This window comes from Scyliorhinus torazame, chromosome 19 (genome assembly GCF_047496885.1).
Source record: "Scyliorhinus torazame isolate Kashiwa2021f chromosome 19, sScyTor2.1, whole genome shotgun sequence".
In the NCBI taxonomy this organism is placed as follows: Eukaryota; Metazoa; Chordata; class Chondrichthyes; order Carcharhiniformes; family Scyliorhinidae; genus Scyliorhinus; species Scyliorhinus torazame.
Genome location: NC_092725.1, coordinates 87852181 through 87868298, shown reverse-complemented (window position 1 = coordinate 87868298; position 16118 = coordinate 87852181). Strand labels below are relative to the sequence as shown.

Below are 16118 nucleotides of genomic sequence, written 5' to 3'. Positions count from 1 at the left end.
CATAAACATGAACAGCGACTTTCTAAGACAGATTCCTTCGTAATTGCTGCAGGCGTTTTGGAGCTGTAAATTTGTTCATGAGCACTGTCTTGTTATACTTGCATAGATTCTATTTAACCATCTACTAGACATCATAGCTGATGTCCTCCCAGAATCTCAGTGTGGTTTGTGGGCTGACCGTGGGACAGCTAATATGGTGGATGCAACAAAATAACTACAATAAAAGTGCAGAGACCAACATCAGGATCTGTGTATTGATTGATATTTATTGTCACATGTACCGAAGTACAATGAAAAGTATTTTTCTGCAGCCAAGGGAACGTACAAAATATGCTGTTCATAGATCTTTTTAAACAAAAAATATTTCATTCCAAAACTCACTCCCAACGCACCAGCATAGTGCAAAAATAAACATGGTATATGGTTTCCTCCGGGTGCTCTGGTTTCCTCCCACAAGTCCTGAAAGACGTGATTGTTAGGTGAATTGGACATTCTGAATTCTCCCTCTGTGTACCCGAACAGGCGCCGTAGTGTGGCGACGAAGGGATTTTCACAGTAAATTCATTGCAGTGTTAATGTATGCCTACTTGTGACACTAATAAAGATTATTAAGATTATTAATTATTATTATAGTTCAACTTTTCCCCCTTTTTACTCCCCCAGCACCCCCCACTGCCGCCGCCTCCCCAGCGACAAACAACTCCACAAACATGGGCAGAAATTACCTCCACCACAGGTAGAACCCCTCCAACAACGGCCTGGGGTCAAATTGTATCTTCTCCAACCTGAGGAACTTGTACAAATCCCCCAATCACGCTGCGACCCCCGGAGATACTGTCGTCCTCATGCTCAAAAGTTTCTGTCGCCAGGCAATCAGAGAGGTGAAGGCCACAACATCGGCCCCTTCCCCTCCTGCAGCCCCAGCGCCTCCAAAACCCCAAAAGTCGTCACCATAGGGCCTGCCGTTATCTTGAATAATCCCCAACAGTCTCTCAAACACTGCCTCCCAATATCTATCCAGCTTTGTACACCATCAAAACATATGGACATGGTTCGCCGGCCTCCTCCCAGACTTCTCACACACATCTTCAATTCCCAGGGAGAACTCACTCATCTGAGTCCGAGTCATATGGGCCCTAAACTGTTTCAAGCTCATCCTCGCACAGGAGGGGGTTGAGTTGACTCCGTGCATTATCACTCCAAATTCCCCACCCCATATCCATCCTAAACTGTTCCTCCCACTTCTGCTTGATCCCCTTTACCAAAGCCGACCCTTATTCTCCCAGCCATTCATAGATATTCTCAATCCTCCCCCCACCCCAAAACATTCAGGGGCAGCAAGTGAGAGAATGAGGGTAGCTCCTTCCGTGCAAAATCCTGCACCAGCCGATCTTGAAACACCTCCTCCCCCCCCCCCCCCCCCCCCCCCTCCCCATCACCTCATCTTCTCAACATTTGCCGCACAGTAATAATGTAGCAGATTTGAGAATGCCAGCACCCCGTCCCGCTGTAGTGTTTGCAATGTGGCCCTACTGTCAGCCCAAACAAACGGTGAAATCAACTTGTCCACCCTTCGGAAAAAAGCCTTGGGGAGAAAAATCGGGAGGGACTGAAAGATAAACAGGAATCATGGCCACACATTCATCTTTACCCTCTCTGCAGGGTATCCCACCGCTTGAAGTCCCCATCTACCAGCCCTGCCAAATTCCATTTGTGCAGAGTAGCCCAGTCATTCGCCACCTGAATCCACAAATACCAAACTCTGACCTTCGCCACTTTAAACGGCAGGGCCCCCAGGTTCGCACTTCGCCCCAACGCATTCACCGGGAAAATCTCACTTTTCCCAAAATTCAATTTGTACCCGGAAAGGCCCCGAATTTCAGCAACACCCACAATTGTCCCCATACTATCCAGTGGATTCTCCACATATAACAGTAAGTCGTCGGCACACAACACCCTATGCTTCATAACCCCCCCCCTCCACGATCCCCTGCCACTCCTTTAAAACCTGAAGCGCAATCACCAACGCGAACAACAACGGTGACAATGGGCATCCCTGCCTTTTTCCCCTCTGCAGCTCAAAATACCCGTGTTTATCTCAATCATTCTCACACAAGCTATCGGGGACACGTACAGTAGCCATGCCCAAGCCACAAACTTCGGTCCAGCTCCAAACCTTCCCAGGATCTCCAACAGGTACCGACACTCCACCCGTTCAAAAGCCTTTTCCAAGTCCATCGGTACGATCACCTCCAGGACTCGTACCTCTGAAGGAGTCACAACCGCATTTAATAGCCTCCTAATGTTACTAGAGAGCTGCTGCCCCTTCACGAACCTCGTTTGATTCTCTTTTACTACCACTGGCACACATCCCTCCAACTGTATCGCCAACAGCTTGGCCAACACCTTAACATCTGTCTTCAACAATGTAGGACCCGCACGCCATCTAATCCTTGTCCTTTTTTGGAATCCACAAAATAGACACCTGTGCCAATGTAGCCGGCAGCTCCCCCTTCTCCACCTCCTCATTAAACATACGCAGAAGATGAGGATCTATCTGTCCTGTAAACTGCTTATAAAATTCCACCGAAAGGCCATCCAGCCCCGGCGCCTTAGCCGACTGCATCATCCCAATACATTCGCTACCTCCTGCAACCCCCAACAGCTCCTCCAGTTCCTGCGGCTTCCCCTGCTCCAACTCCGGGAACATCAACCCATCCAAGAACTGACCCGTGTCTGCCTCCTCTCTCTCTCTATCTATCTCTTTCACCAACACCCCCCCCCCCCCTCCTCCATTTCCCTCCCCAACCCTTCGAAGCTCAGCCCTGTACAACCCCTGATAAAAGGCCTCAAACACCCCAATGTTTTTTGCCGGTTCCGACACCACCACCTCCCCGCACCTGCACAATTTCTCTAGCCTCTGCCTGCCTTCGCAACTGATGGGCAATACTGCAGCGCCCCCCCCCCCCCCCCCCACAGCTGGCGTAGTTGACCCACATCCATCCCTGTTGTCAGCCAATTGAACTACCCCGGCAACTTCTTTCTCATCACCAGCAGCCTCCTAGTCGGTGCAACCAAGTACCTCTGTTCCACCTCCACTTTACCCTCCAACAGCCTCTGCCGCTCCCCCTTCTCAACCCTATCTCTGAACCTCAATCCCCCTCGGACTACCGCCTTCAATGCCTCCCAGAACGTGGCTGCAGAGACGTCTCGATTTTGATTTTGATGAATGGAGTTCTTAATCGGCAGTGCCACCTTATCACAGAACTCCTTGTCCACTCTTTGTCTACCAGCGCCCCCCCCCCCCCGGCTTGGAATCACTATTCCGCTCCCACCACCTCCGTCAACACCACCTTCCCTAAAACAAAAAGGTCAAAATGGGAATATACCCAATGAATGTGTGAGAAGGAGTACGCCATCTCCCTTGTGTGCTGAAACCTCCACGGGTCCACACCCACATCTGATCCATAAACGCTCCCAGCTCCCTCACCGACCTTACCATTGATTTAGGACTCAATCTATCCACCCTGGGCTCCAGTACACAATTAAAGTCCCCACCCGTAATCAATTGGTGAGAATCTAAGTCCGGGATAGACCCTAACAGCTTCTTCATGAAAGCCACATCAACCCAGTTGGGCGCTTTCACTTTCACCAACACCACCGGTGCCCCTGCTAATACCCCACTCGCTATCACAAACCTTTCCCCTGGGTCCCGTACCTCCTGCAAACAATGTCATCTTACTAAACACAATCATGACCTCCTCCTTGACTTTGAATTGAACCCCGAATGAAATGTATGCCTCACCTAACCCTTTCTTAACCACATTGATTTTTTTCATAGAATTTCATAGAATTTACAGTGCAGAAGGAGGCCATTCGGCCCATCGAGTCTGCACCGGCTCTTGGAAAGAGCACCCTACCCAATCCCACACCACCCTATCCCCATAACCCAGTAACCCCACTCAACCAACGCTAAGGGCAATTTTGGACACTAAGGGCAATTTAGCATGGCCAATCCACCTAACCTGCACATCTTTGGACTGTGGGAGGAAACCGGAGCACCCGGAGGAAACCCACGCACACACGGGGAGAACGTGCAGACTCCGCACAGACAGTGACCCAGCCGGGAATCGAACCTGGGACCCTGGAGCTGTGAAGCAATTGCGCTAACCGCTATGCTACCGTGCTGCCCATTTTCTCTAGTAAATGTGTCCCTTGCAGGAAAATCACCTCCGCCTTCAAAGTCTTGAGATCCGAAAACACCCGGGACCATTTGACTGGCCCATTTAACCGATGTATGTTCCATGTTACAATCCTCACCGGGGTTTTCTGCCTCCCCTCTACTAAGACCCTCCATTATCACCCACCATACCAACATGTCTCTACCCCCCCCTTCCCCCAAACCTCACAAACCCTACCTCCCCGCCCAAACAAAGGGCCCCATCTTTGGTGGGCCGCTCTCTCTCCAACCCACCCCCTGACCCTTTTCTCCATACCCACAACAAAGAAAGAAAAAGCGCACACCCAAAGCCACCCCTGTACAATAAACTATCAGTTACCCCAAGGACCTCACCTAAATACAACCATAACCGCTCACAACCTCTACAGTGGGTACTAAAGGTACAAAAGTAGAACCGTGTCAAAGGGTGCAAAAAGGTACTAAAGGCACAATGAGGTATACAAAAGAATACAGCGGCTGTTAATACATCTAACTAAAGCTTTTGGCAGTGTGTCGATCTGATGTATAGCATAAGCAAGGATATCCAAACACGTAAGCTTATTAAAATAATGCATCTACTGCATGATGATATTTTGTATGTGTTTTTGCCTGTGGCATGATGTCTGATGCTCATGCAATAATCAGCGTTGTGGCTCCTCAAAACTTCAATCTATTCTTTGCTACTTAAGGAAGCCATCAAGGGATATGTCTGAAGATATCAGTATTAGATTCCATTCATGGAACCTCTTTGATCTCACCAAACTCAAGTCACAAGGCAGTGATCGAGAGCTTCTATATGCAGATGACGACCTCTAAACAATGGCAAACAAATTCTTGAGGTCTGCTAAAAACTTTGGTCTCCAAATCAGTTCTTCAATTCAGAGGTCATGGTCCAACCAGCATCACATGATTTGAAGCACCCCGTTGATAGCACCAGTCTCAAGGTTGTAGAGAAATTCTCATGTCTTGGTAGTGTGCTCTCTAGGAATGGAAGTATTAATGTTTCCAAAAGCAAGTTCTGCCGCGTTTGACTCCACGGTCGTATCTGGAAGCAGCCTAGCATTTAGCTGAGGGCTAATATCAAACGTTACCAGATTAGTTACCTTACCACCCTGCTGTAAGACACAATCCTGGCTCTTTTATAGGTGTGACACCAAAGCTTTGGAGTGCTTCCACCAAAAGCACCTCCGGTTCATTGTGAAAATTCAGGATAAACAACATTAAGTTCTGCATTGCATACCACCTCTCTTGGGAAAATTTGCAGCTGACCGACCCATGTGAAGGCAATCATTAAAATTTGGTTCAGCGCATTTCGAGGACCATCTGTGCCAAATTTGCAGCATCCACTGCACCCGCGCTGGTGCAGAAACTCCCCGAAGCATCACCAACAACATGAATTGCCGGTTCTGTGGACAGGCATGCCAATTCTAAATCAGACTCTTAAGTAATGGGAGGACCCACAGAAGGCAATGACGTCTCTTACAACTTGGACATACCAAGGAGTCTACCACAATTAATTCTTTTTTTTTCCAATTAAGGGCCAATCCACCTACTCTGCACATCTTTTTGGATTGTGGAGGTGAGATCCATGCAGACACGGGGAGAATGTGCAAACTCCACACGGACCGTGACCCGGGGCCAGGATCGAACCCGGATCCTTGCCGCCGTGAGGCAGCAGTGCTAACTACTGCGCCACCATGCCACACTGCCACAATTAATTCTGATTAATATTTTTATGGTATTAAGTGTAAGGGTGTGGTACGTAGATGGTCCTCTTCAAGTGGTCCATGGATAAAAAATTTGAGAACTGCTGCTGTAAGAGAAAAATAATCAAATTATTTTAAATTAAGTCTTCAATTTTAAAATACTCCCAACTCATTTTATTACCATTTGATTCTTTTGTGGAAGTTATTAAACCAAGGAAGTGAGAAATTTGAATGATTGCTTACAAATAAATTAATATTTTCCACTTGCCTGGTGTTGCACACCTGGTGTAATACAACAGTTTCAGATGTCAATAATGGGCACCCTGTTAATTGTATGTATCAATTGGGTGTTGTACGTATTCTGATAGTAGGCATTAATTTGAAACGTGCCCATGTTCACAGAAGCAGGCTGAAAGAGGGGTTTGGCATGAGGTACACTAATGTGCACCTCCGTAAGTAAAAGCTTTAATTGATTACCATCTTATGCTTCACCACCTGGCTTTCTGCATTCTCACATACCCTTCAAACTCTTACAGGAAGATGTTGGATGGATGCTTTGGAACTTGCTCTGAAGTGTTCAAGTCTCCTCAAGCGAACGATGATTAGGGAAGGCAAAGAAATTGATCTAAACACCGCTGAGAACTGTCACATTGCGCTTTTTGGATTACTGCGAGCAAATGCTCTCCAAAATCCAGAAAACTATCAGTAAGTAGTTCTTTTGACACTTGATATTGAATGGCTGCAGAGGCGTTTCCCACATTTTGTTGGCAATTCTAATTATACGGGATAGGTTAAATTTAACATAGGTCTATTTTTAATAGATCAACGCATGTGTGTTAATCATACTTAACTTTGACTATTGGAAAGCTAAGTTTCTCAGTTACATCATAATGTTTGTGTGTCTTTTATTGGGAATTGTGAAGAGTGAAACATCTCACAATCTAGAAATTGGAATGCAATCAAGTGCTGTCCACGTAATACTGAGGCTACAACTAAAAGTGCATATACTATAGATTTGCTTTGAAGTATGCATTCCGTGGTTTTCAAGATCATAAATGTTATAGCTCTCCAGTGATAAAATCAATGAAACAATAATTTTGGAGTTAAACTTGTATATAATATATAGGAAAGGTGGTATATAAAAGTGAAAGTATTTCATTTCAACTAATCCTTTGGTCAAGTAAACCATGCCCAGTGGTTGTTTTTTCTTTGAAGGAACAGATTAATTTTCGCTCATTGTTGTTTGGCTATGTTTGAATTTGTAGTGTGCTGTCCAAAAGCTTGCAAAGTTAATTGTCTTCTGCCAGTGCAAGTGCAGCTTTGAGAGAATGTAGCAAGCCTCCCACAGAGATGTTTAATTGAGGCCCTGTCTCCGTGTTCTGGCAGTTAGAGTGGATGTTTAAGATATGGCACTCGTTGAAAAGAAGTCAGCTCTTTCAGTGTCCTGGCTCACATTTCTACGCCAGCAAGTGCCACCAAAAAAAAAAATTTGCTGCCCATTCAACTTGTGATTCTCCCTTGGTTTTACTGGAGCAGAATAACTGACTGTCTTATCCCTGTACACGCGACTTCACTTTGAAGGTTGGTTCATAGCGTCAATGATTTAAATATAGAAAGCTGTGGAAATAATAACCTGGATTTTGAGGTGGTAATGATGAACAATGTGTCAGCATTTACCAGCATTACTCCAGTGATGTAGACAGTAACATTGAGAGTCCTCACAAGCACATAATAATGGAAAAATCCAGAAATTGTCATAGTCACACAGTCGTTATGGTACCGAAGGAGTCTCTGCCAGTTCTCCATAGATCAATCTAATCAGGCCCATTCCCCACTCTACCCATAGCCCAGAAAGTTTATTTTGTTCAGGTGCCCATGCAACTTGCTTTTGAAATCATCCAAGTCATTGGTTCATTTGTGCCATCGCATCTGTGTCATGACCTGCGCAACATCTTTTTCCTTGGGAAAGACAGATGAAAAGTTTTAATTCAGTGCGTCACCCATGCCCTGTGCCCCCTTGGGTAAATTGTCTTTTGGTCCCTTGCCAGCCCTTCTCCTTTTGCCACCCTTTTATTATTTAGGTATTCACAGAAGATTTTAGACTCCCCTTATGTTAGCTGTCAGTCTCGTCTCATGCTCTCTCTTTTGTTGCTTTTTATGATTGAAATTGTTATTCAAATTTTAACATTTTAACAATCACATAACTTAGAGCATTGCAGCACTGTTGCCAGCGCCCACAACCCCGACCCCTTACAGGAACCAGCCTCCAACCCCCCACCTTCTCGACGTTTGCCATCCAATAATAAGTTCGGAAGGCAAAACCTCCCCACTGTTTCTCTCTCTGGAGCACCGTCCTCTTAATCCTTGCCACTTTACCCGCCCATATGAACAACATTTACAACTGAAATGACCCGAAGCAACCCCACAAACCCACCTACCCCCCTCCCCCTTGCTCGTTACGACAACGAGCTCTCCAAAATGTAATATGAACAGACCCCATCTCTTGTGATGTGCTTCACTTATCCCTCCCAAGGCGAATTTCACATTTTCCAAACATAGGAACTCCCATTATATTCCCGAACCAGCCCCACACACAAGGTTGAGGCATTCACCCTCCGCAGCACCTCATACCACAATCCCACATTCTACATTTTAAAAATAATGATTCGTCAAATTTGATTATCCTAATCCAATTATTATTCATTTTGCGGTCTGAAAATTATAAGTGTATGATAAATTAACTTCTAATTTTCTGGCATATTGTCTGTTCGAATTTCCGTATCATTGGCTGTTTTCCCTGATTGCTGACAACACTATTACTTCATGCCTAGAGATCCCCTTGACCTGACCCTCGATTCAAACTACTCTCAGGAAAGGGAAAATCCGTGCTAGAGAGACCATTCAATTTTTGTGGCTAGATTTCTTCAACAGTGGTAGTCGCATTGCTTCGCCACAGACTGCAAAATCCAGGCCATAATGATTATGTACTGGACCCAGGTTCCAGACTTGCCAGAGAGCAGAGACCAGATTACAGTGGTATTTCAATCTGATAATTAATCTGATCTCTGGTTAATCCCTGGCCCTGTACCCCAACTATATATATATATATATATATATTTTTAAAAATATTTTTATTCTCTTTTTTCACATTTTCTCCCAAATTTACACCCACCAACAATAAACAATAATCAGCAACAGATATGTCAATCCCCATAACAATAACAACGCTCCCATCCTCCCACCAACCCCCAAACATCAGCCCGCATGTTTACATAAACAAATGACAAAAAGGAATCAGGGATTACCCATAGTCGCCCTTAATATCCACAGCACCCCCCCCCACCCACCCCCCCCAACTAATGTTCGATGTTATCCAGTTCTTGAAAGTGCATAATAAATATTGCCCATCACTTGTAGAACCCCTCCGAGCTTTCCCTCAGTTCGAACTTAACCTTCTCAAGGGCCCAGTATTCCAACAGGTCCCCCCGCCACGCCAGGGCACAGGGTGGAGAGGCTGCTCTCCATCCCAGCAGGATCTGCCTTCAGGCGATTAACGAGGCGAAGGCTATGATATCCGCCTCCGCACCCGTTTCCAACCCTGGCTGGTCCGACTCCCCGAATATGGCCTACCGGGGACCTGGGTCCAGATTCTAGCGCACCACCTTGGAAATTACCCGAAAAACCTCCTTCCAGTAATCCTCTAGCTTTGGTCAAGACCAAAACATATGAATGTGATTCGCGGGCCCCCACCCGCAACGCTCACACACATCTTCTACTCCTTCAACAAATCGGCTCATCCTCGCCCTCGTGAGGTGCGCTCTATATACCATCTTCAGCTGTATCAGCCCCAACCTCGCACATGAGGTGGAGGCATTCACTCTCCGGAGCACCTCACACCAGAACCCCTCCTCCATAACCTCCCCCAGCTCTTCCTCCCACTTTGCTTTGATCCCTTCCAGTGGTGCCTTATCCTCTTCCAAAATAGCTCCGTGCACTGCTGACACTACCCCCTTCTCCAGACCCCTTGTCGTCAACACCTCCTCCAGCAATGTAGAGGCCGGTTCCTCCGGGAAGCTCTATCTCCTTCCTGGTAAAATCCCGAACCTGCATGTATCTAAACACTTCTCCCTGCTCCAGCCCATACTTCGCTTCCAGCTCCCTCAATCCTGCAAACCGACCCCGAAGAAACAAGTCTTTTAGCGTCTTAATCCCCTTCTCTTCCCAATTTCGGAAAACTTCCATCCCACCCCAACTATATTTTAATGCTAGAGCATTTATGTTCTCCTTGCAAATGGTACATTGATTTCCAAAAGGTTAACCTATGTTTTTATACCGCTAGACCTTTTAATACGTTTTTATAAGTAGGTAGAAGTCTTCTATTAGTTGAAGCTAAAAGCATGGATTCATGTTTTTGAGATTGCAGACTCATGCTGTCATATTTTAAGAGCGACTTAAAAGGGTGAGTCACTTTGAGACATGGTACATTAATGCTTTTAGATGCTGTGCCAAAAAATCAAATACAGTTTTGTAGACATGAGAGTAATTGATAGAAAATTGAATGGCAAGTCACTGGGACTGTCCTTGTGCAAATTTAAACTCCGGGCTCAAAAATACATCATTAGTTACTCAGAAATTAAATCCTTATGAAGCAATGCGAATTGAATATTATGGGCAGGTAATTGAGCTACAAATTGAAACTAATTCTTAAAATAAATTTGTGTTTTTTATTTCTTTTTTGAAGGTGGTGCGAGTGGGTTGAAGTGGCCCAGTCTCACTGCTGCTGATGTCCCATCTACTAGAAAATGGAAATACCTTTCACTGGTATTATGCACACCATTAATGTTATTCAATTAACTCTGTCAGTGATGCAGAAACCAATGTATCACAGAAATGTTATCGTGCAGAAGGAGGCCATTCAGCCATTGTGTCTGCCCTGGCTCTCCTGCGTTCTCCTTCTAACCCTGCACATTCATCATTTTTTAGATAACTGCATAATTCCCTTTTGAATGCTACAGTTGAACCTGCTTCCACCACACTGAGTATATTGCAAATTGTGAAGTAAGGGCCGCCCAAAAAAGAATTATTTATCCAGTTAAATTAAGAAAATCTTCCAATTAATGAAATGTATATTTTCAGGTTAAATGAAAGTGAAATAGAACAGCAACATTTTAGAGACCATGACCTGTACTCCGATAAATCAGATAGGGAAAATGAACCTGACCATGAGGAATCGGATAATGACGCACTGGAGAAAAGTGGAAAAAGTGAGGAAAGTGACTCTGACATATCAGAAAAACATGATGACCTGTACAGTGATCTACAGCCTATAGACATAGTAAAGGAAACGAGTTACGTAGAAGAAGCACATGAAGAATTGGGAGAGGTAAGAGAAGCTGTATTGGATATAACATATTTTCACATTTCATATAATTTCATGGAAATATAATGAAGGGCGATGGTCATTTCAGTGAACAGTTTACTGCTTTGCAGTTCAGATTTTTATTTCCTGTAGCTTTGCGCTGATCAAAGTCATGCATGTTGAGGTGCCAGAGAATGGAATGCTTCCTATGTTATGCAGAAGTAGCTCAGTGTTCAGTATAGCACAGTTGGATGCTAAAACGTTGTGGACATTCATGGACAACACTCATATGATGTAACATATGTTGAGGCCTAGAAGCGAGTCATCGACTCAGCTGACAATTGGGTTGTGGCTGATGTAAAGTTGTACGTATTTACCTTTTAACGATAAGTTGGTTCATTCAACCAGAATGTATTCTCCTTCATAGTGGTGGCTCTTAATCTTGTTAAGATGAGTGATTTTCCATGTCTTTACTTGCTGGAAACTGTTACGATCCCAGTTGATGTTACTCCTGGATGGGCCGATCCCAGAATGGAATCCTGGATCAAAAAACCGCAACTTGAACTTTTTTCGAAAACGTGGATGAACAATCACTTGATTGCCAATTATCTTTTAACAACAACAAAAATTAATTAAACATGATAAGTTTGTCCGTAAACCAATATTCCTTCACTCCCACTTTTCTTCACAAATGTACACAGATTTTAAGGACAACACAATGTACAAAATATATCTTCTGCAATAATGGTTTCAGTAAATATAACCAACAAGCTAACAGTGGTCAGGCACATCCCACCCTGAAACCCAGTGGCAGATCAAACTTCTGTGGATTTCTTACACCATTAATTACACCATGAGCCAGCTTATCTCACTGGACGTCTCCTTCCATAAGAGTGTTTCCAAACTCTTGAAAATACATGCTTTAGAATCTTCTTTCAAACAATGTTTTCTCTCAGCTGTTTCAAGCAAGGATCCGTTTCCAGGATTTCCAGCTGTCCCTTCAATATTCCTTTGTCTTGAATAGCCACGTGCTTTCAGACTTTCACACAAACTCTCAGGTATCCAGCCACAGATTGTTTCACCAATTGTTTCAACTATTGCTTCACAGGCTGTAGTAAGAAATCACCAACCTCAGGATAACTTCAAATATCTCTGGCTTCTCAATAGCCAACATCACCAGGTTTGCACTTTTCAGCTCTGTCTGTAGCTTCAATGTTCCAATTCCAGTTTCTTTGTTCTTTTCACTTCAGTTTTTTGGAACTTCTCTTTTCATTCCCTGTTTCCTAGAATTAACTGTTTACTTTCTGCAATTTACTTTCTTGCCCATTGCTCCATTATTCTGCTTCTGGCAGAGCTGAGAGCTGTTCACTGTCTGGCTTCCTAACTCCAACTGGTATGAGTTCAGTTTAACTAGAATCTCAAGGTCTGTTTTCCCCTAAAGGTGGCTCCTGGTTGCTAAGCAACAACTCATTCTTTTATTAAGCTCTTCTATGCTTTATACGTCATAAACTCTGAGAAAAACGGTTTGAAATTAAATAAAACCCCTCCCCCATATGTGACATCACCTTTAGTTAACATGAATCTACCTTTCTTGCACAGAAACGCAAATTTAAAGTCACTTAAGTTTATACCTTATTTCTAATCGCCAACAATACAAACATAGATCACATAAAACTATCTCTTTTTCTTATTTAATAAAAAAAAGTCTTCCTCCTTGAGTGCCCCACTCACTCTCACCCCAGGCATTGGTGAGAGGTAGGATAAAAGCTTAAAATTGTACACCTCCCTGGATTTAACATGATTTGTGATCGTCAATACAATTGTATTGCTGTCCATCATTGGCAGCAGTGCATTCAATGTCTCTCCTCCGAGCTGTCAGATTCCCCACTGCCTCTGCTTCTCTTCTTTCCTGTCCTCTGTTAAGATGCTCCTTAAAAGGTATTTGATCATCTGCCCTCATACCTCCTCATGTGGCTCAGTGTTAAACTGTGAACACACATTGTGCAACTTGATATGGAAGTTGTTGACCTACTGAATGATTGGTAGCAGGCTCCTCCCAGTCATTAAGGTCAATGCCACTGTGCTTCAAGGAGATCTTCAGAGTGGCTTGGAGATATTTTCTTTGTCCTCCCCTGGAACATTGGCCATTTGAGAATTGAAAGACTAGGACCTGATGATATTATGGTGCAGTATATTATTTGTGTATATGGTGTACCTTTTTGTTACTTATCTACCAACCAGAGTCAAGTTTGCTTGAAAAATTATTTTGTCTGGCTGATGAACATCAGAAGAGGACCTGAAATGATCTACATGTAGATTGCTCGCAATTTTTATAAAGATGTTTTGATATGTTAATGCATAGTAAGTGCAAATCTATTCATGTTCTGCCTAGACATTTCACTGATTCCTATTTGCAGATGTTTTAATGTTCTGCTTCACAGCCATGAACATCAATGGGTTCATGGAATTACTATGACCTGCAAATATTCTTCTTTTATGCTATTATGGTACAGTAGTGGGAGTTACAGTTTCGATTTTCTGTGCTTCCAAGTTAAACATCCCAGAGTTGAAAACATAATTTGGGAATTGGATCATAAAGATGATGCAGTGCTTAGTGAATACAATCCATTTACTGTATTATGGAGGGGAAACATTTAAAGTTAACAAAAATAACTCTTAATATAATGCAATATTCCACAATTCAAATTGATGTGTTTATTTTACAGCTTTAGAAAATTCAATTTAATTTTCTGCAATAGCAAATCACAATGCTGCAGAGACATTTACCACATGCCAAGTCACACCATATAATTCCTTTACCATTCATTGGGAAAACCTTCTGAAAAAAAACACTCTTTTCTCTTGCCCCCACCCCCTCCAAAAAATCTAGATAGGTGAAGATTCTCAGACAGAGGTGGTATCTGAGGAGAACAAAAGTCTCATATGGACTCTGCTGAAACAAGTTCGCCCAGGAATGGACCTCTCTAAAGTTGTGTTGCCGACATTTATCCTGGAGCCTAGGTCATTCCTAGACAAGTTATCAGACTATTACTATCATGCAGACTTTCTATCACAGTGAGTACAGTTATGATTACATATGTTTTGTTTCTTCCCTCCTCCCGCACCTCCACCTGCTTCTGTCACTCTTTCCCATTTCCCCTCATCCCTGAACCAGGATATTTCATTAACTCTGTTTCTTCGGCGACTCTCCCTTTTTTTCCACTTAAGGCCTCCTCAAATATCCTTGTGATAATTATCTTTTTCCTCACCGAAATAACACTTAAGAGTAGAAAATGTGTTTTATTTTTGGGACATTAAGGATATCGAGGGATTGTGGGGATCGTATAGAAAAGTGGAGTTGAGGGAAAAAATCAGTAATCTTACTGAGGGTCAGAGGAGGATCTCAGGGCTGAATGGTCTACTCCTCCCATTTCTTATTTTTAGAAGGTACATCTTTTAAGTTAAGGATCCTGTGATTTCCAGCAAGCCCTTTGGAAACTTGCCTTGAATTTTTGTTTCCCCTGAAGTTCCATCACTCTTCTGGATTATTGAGCACTGAGGGCAATTGTCCAAGGAGTTAAGCCTGGGACTTAGCTATATATCTGAACTGCTAAGCTTTTAGGGAGCCTTCTCCATCTTTCCTTTTGGAGGAATGTCGGCATTAAAGATTGTAAGTAATACAGAGCCCCTAACAGTTTCCTTCCAATTATCTGGGCTGAAGTGATGTGAATCTGAGACACCTTAAGAATGACAACAGGAGGGGCGGCAGGTGGCACAATGGTTAACACTGCTGCCTACGGCGCTGAGGACCCGAGTTTAAATCCCGGCCCTGGGTCACTGCCCATGTGGGGTTTGCACATTCTCCTCGTGTCTGCATGGGTTTCTCCCCCACAACCCAAAGATGTGCAGGGTAGGTGGATTGGGTACTCTGAATTTTTTTTTAAAATTAAATAAAAAGAATGACAACAGCAACAAAAATAACATGTATTCAGTTAATTTTTTTGTCCAAACTGTCCTTAATCAATTGGATTTGCATCAAGTATAAGCATTTGATTCCCACAGAGCTGCAGCCGAGGAAAACCCATACAGTCGTTTGAAGAAAGTTACGAGATGGTATTTGTCCGGCTTCTACAAAAAACCAAAGGTTTGTATTCATAAACTGATTTCTTTCAATATCTTTAAAGAAAAACTCTTTGTAATTAAATCTGTCTTCTCTGTTACTCAAGTCATAGAAATATATACTTAAATAAACAAAATGTTTGGAAGTAACGCAAAGAGCCATTCATATCTTCATGAAATACTGCAACACTTTATACCAATGGACTTCTTTTGAGGTGCAATCACTGTTATATAGTCAAACATGGCAGTCTGTTTGCACCGAGATTGGCCCCACAATTCCAGTCATTCATTCAGATGTTTTCGTGGCAGTGATGGTAAGTATTGTTTGGACAATGGGATAACTTCCTTTGAATGGAACCTTGGAATATTTCCTCTGGAGGCTTCAGTTAATTAGCTCCAAATTACACACCTCTGATAGTACAGCATCCTCTCTGCATTGCCCTGACATGTCAACTTATAATGTGAGCTCGAGTGTGGTGTGTGGGTTGAACTATAAATCTTCCGATTTAAGGTAGAATTGCTACAAGTTGAGCAAAGCCACCACCTTCAATTGAGGTGAAAGGCCGGCGATATGTTTGTTTCATTGTCAGCTTTGGAAATTTCTAGTTTTAGGCAACACTGTTATCAAGAATATAGAACATAGAACATTACAGCGCAGTACAGGCCCTTCGGCCCTCGATGTTGCGCCGACCTGTAAAACCAATCTAAAGCCCAT

General features: G+C 43.5%; 1 protein-coding gene across 3 annotated transcripts in view; it reads left to right on the top strand.

The window, feature by feature from the left end:
* The window catches only part of osbpl8 (oxysterol binding protein-like 8), a 386181-nt gene that overhangs the window by 282678 nt on the left and 87385 nt on the right, over nt 1-16118 (top strand). For all 3 annotated transcript variants that reach the window (XM_072484706.1, XM_072484705.1, XM_072484707.1), the window contains 4 exons: nt 6462-6630; nt 11062-11308; nt 14175-14359; nt 15347-15428. In XM_072484706.1, coding sequence (XP_072340807.1) covers nt 6462-6630; nt 11062-11308; nt 14175-14359; nt 15347-15428 — 683 coding nt within the window. The remainder of the gene's footprint in view (nt 1-6461; nt 6631-11061; nt 11309-14174; nt 14360-15346; nt 15429-16118) is intronic.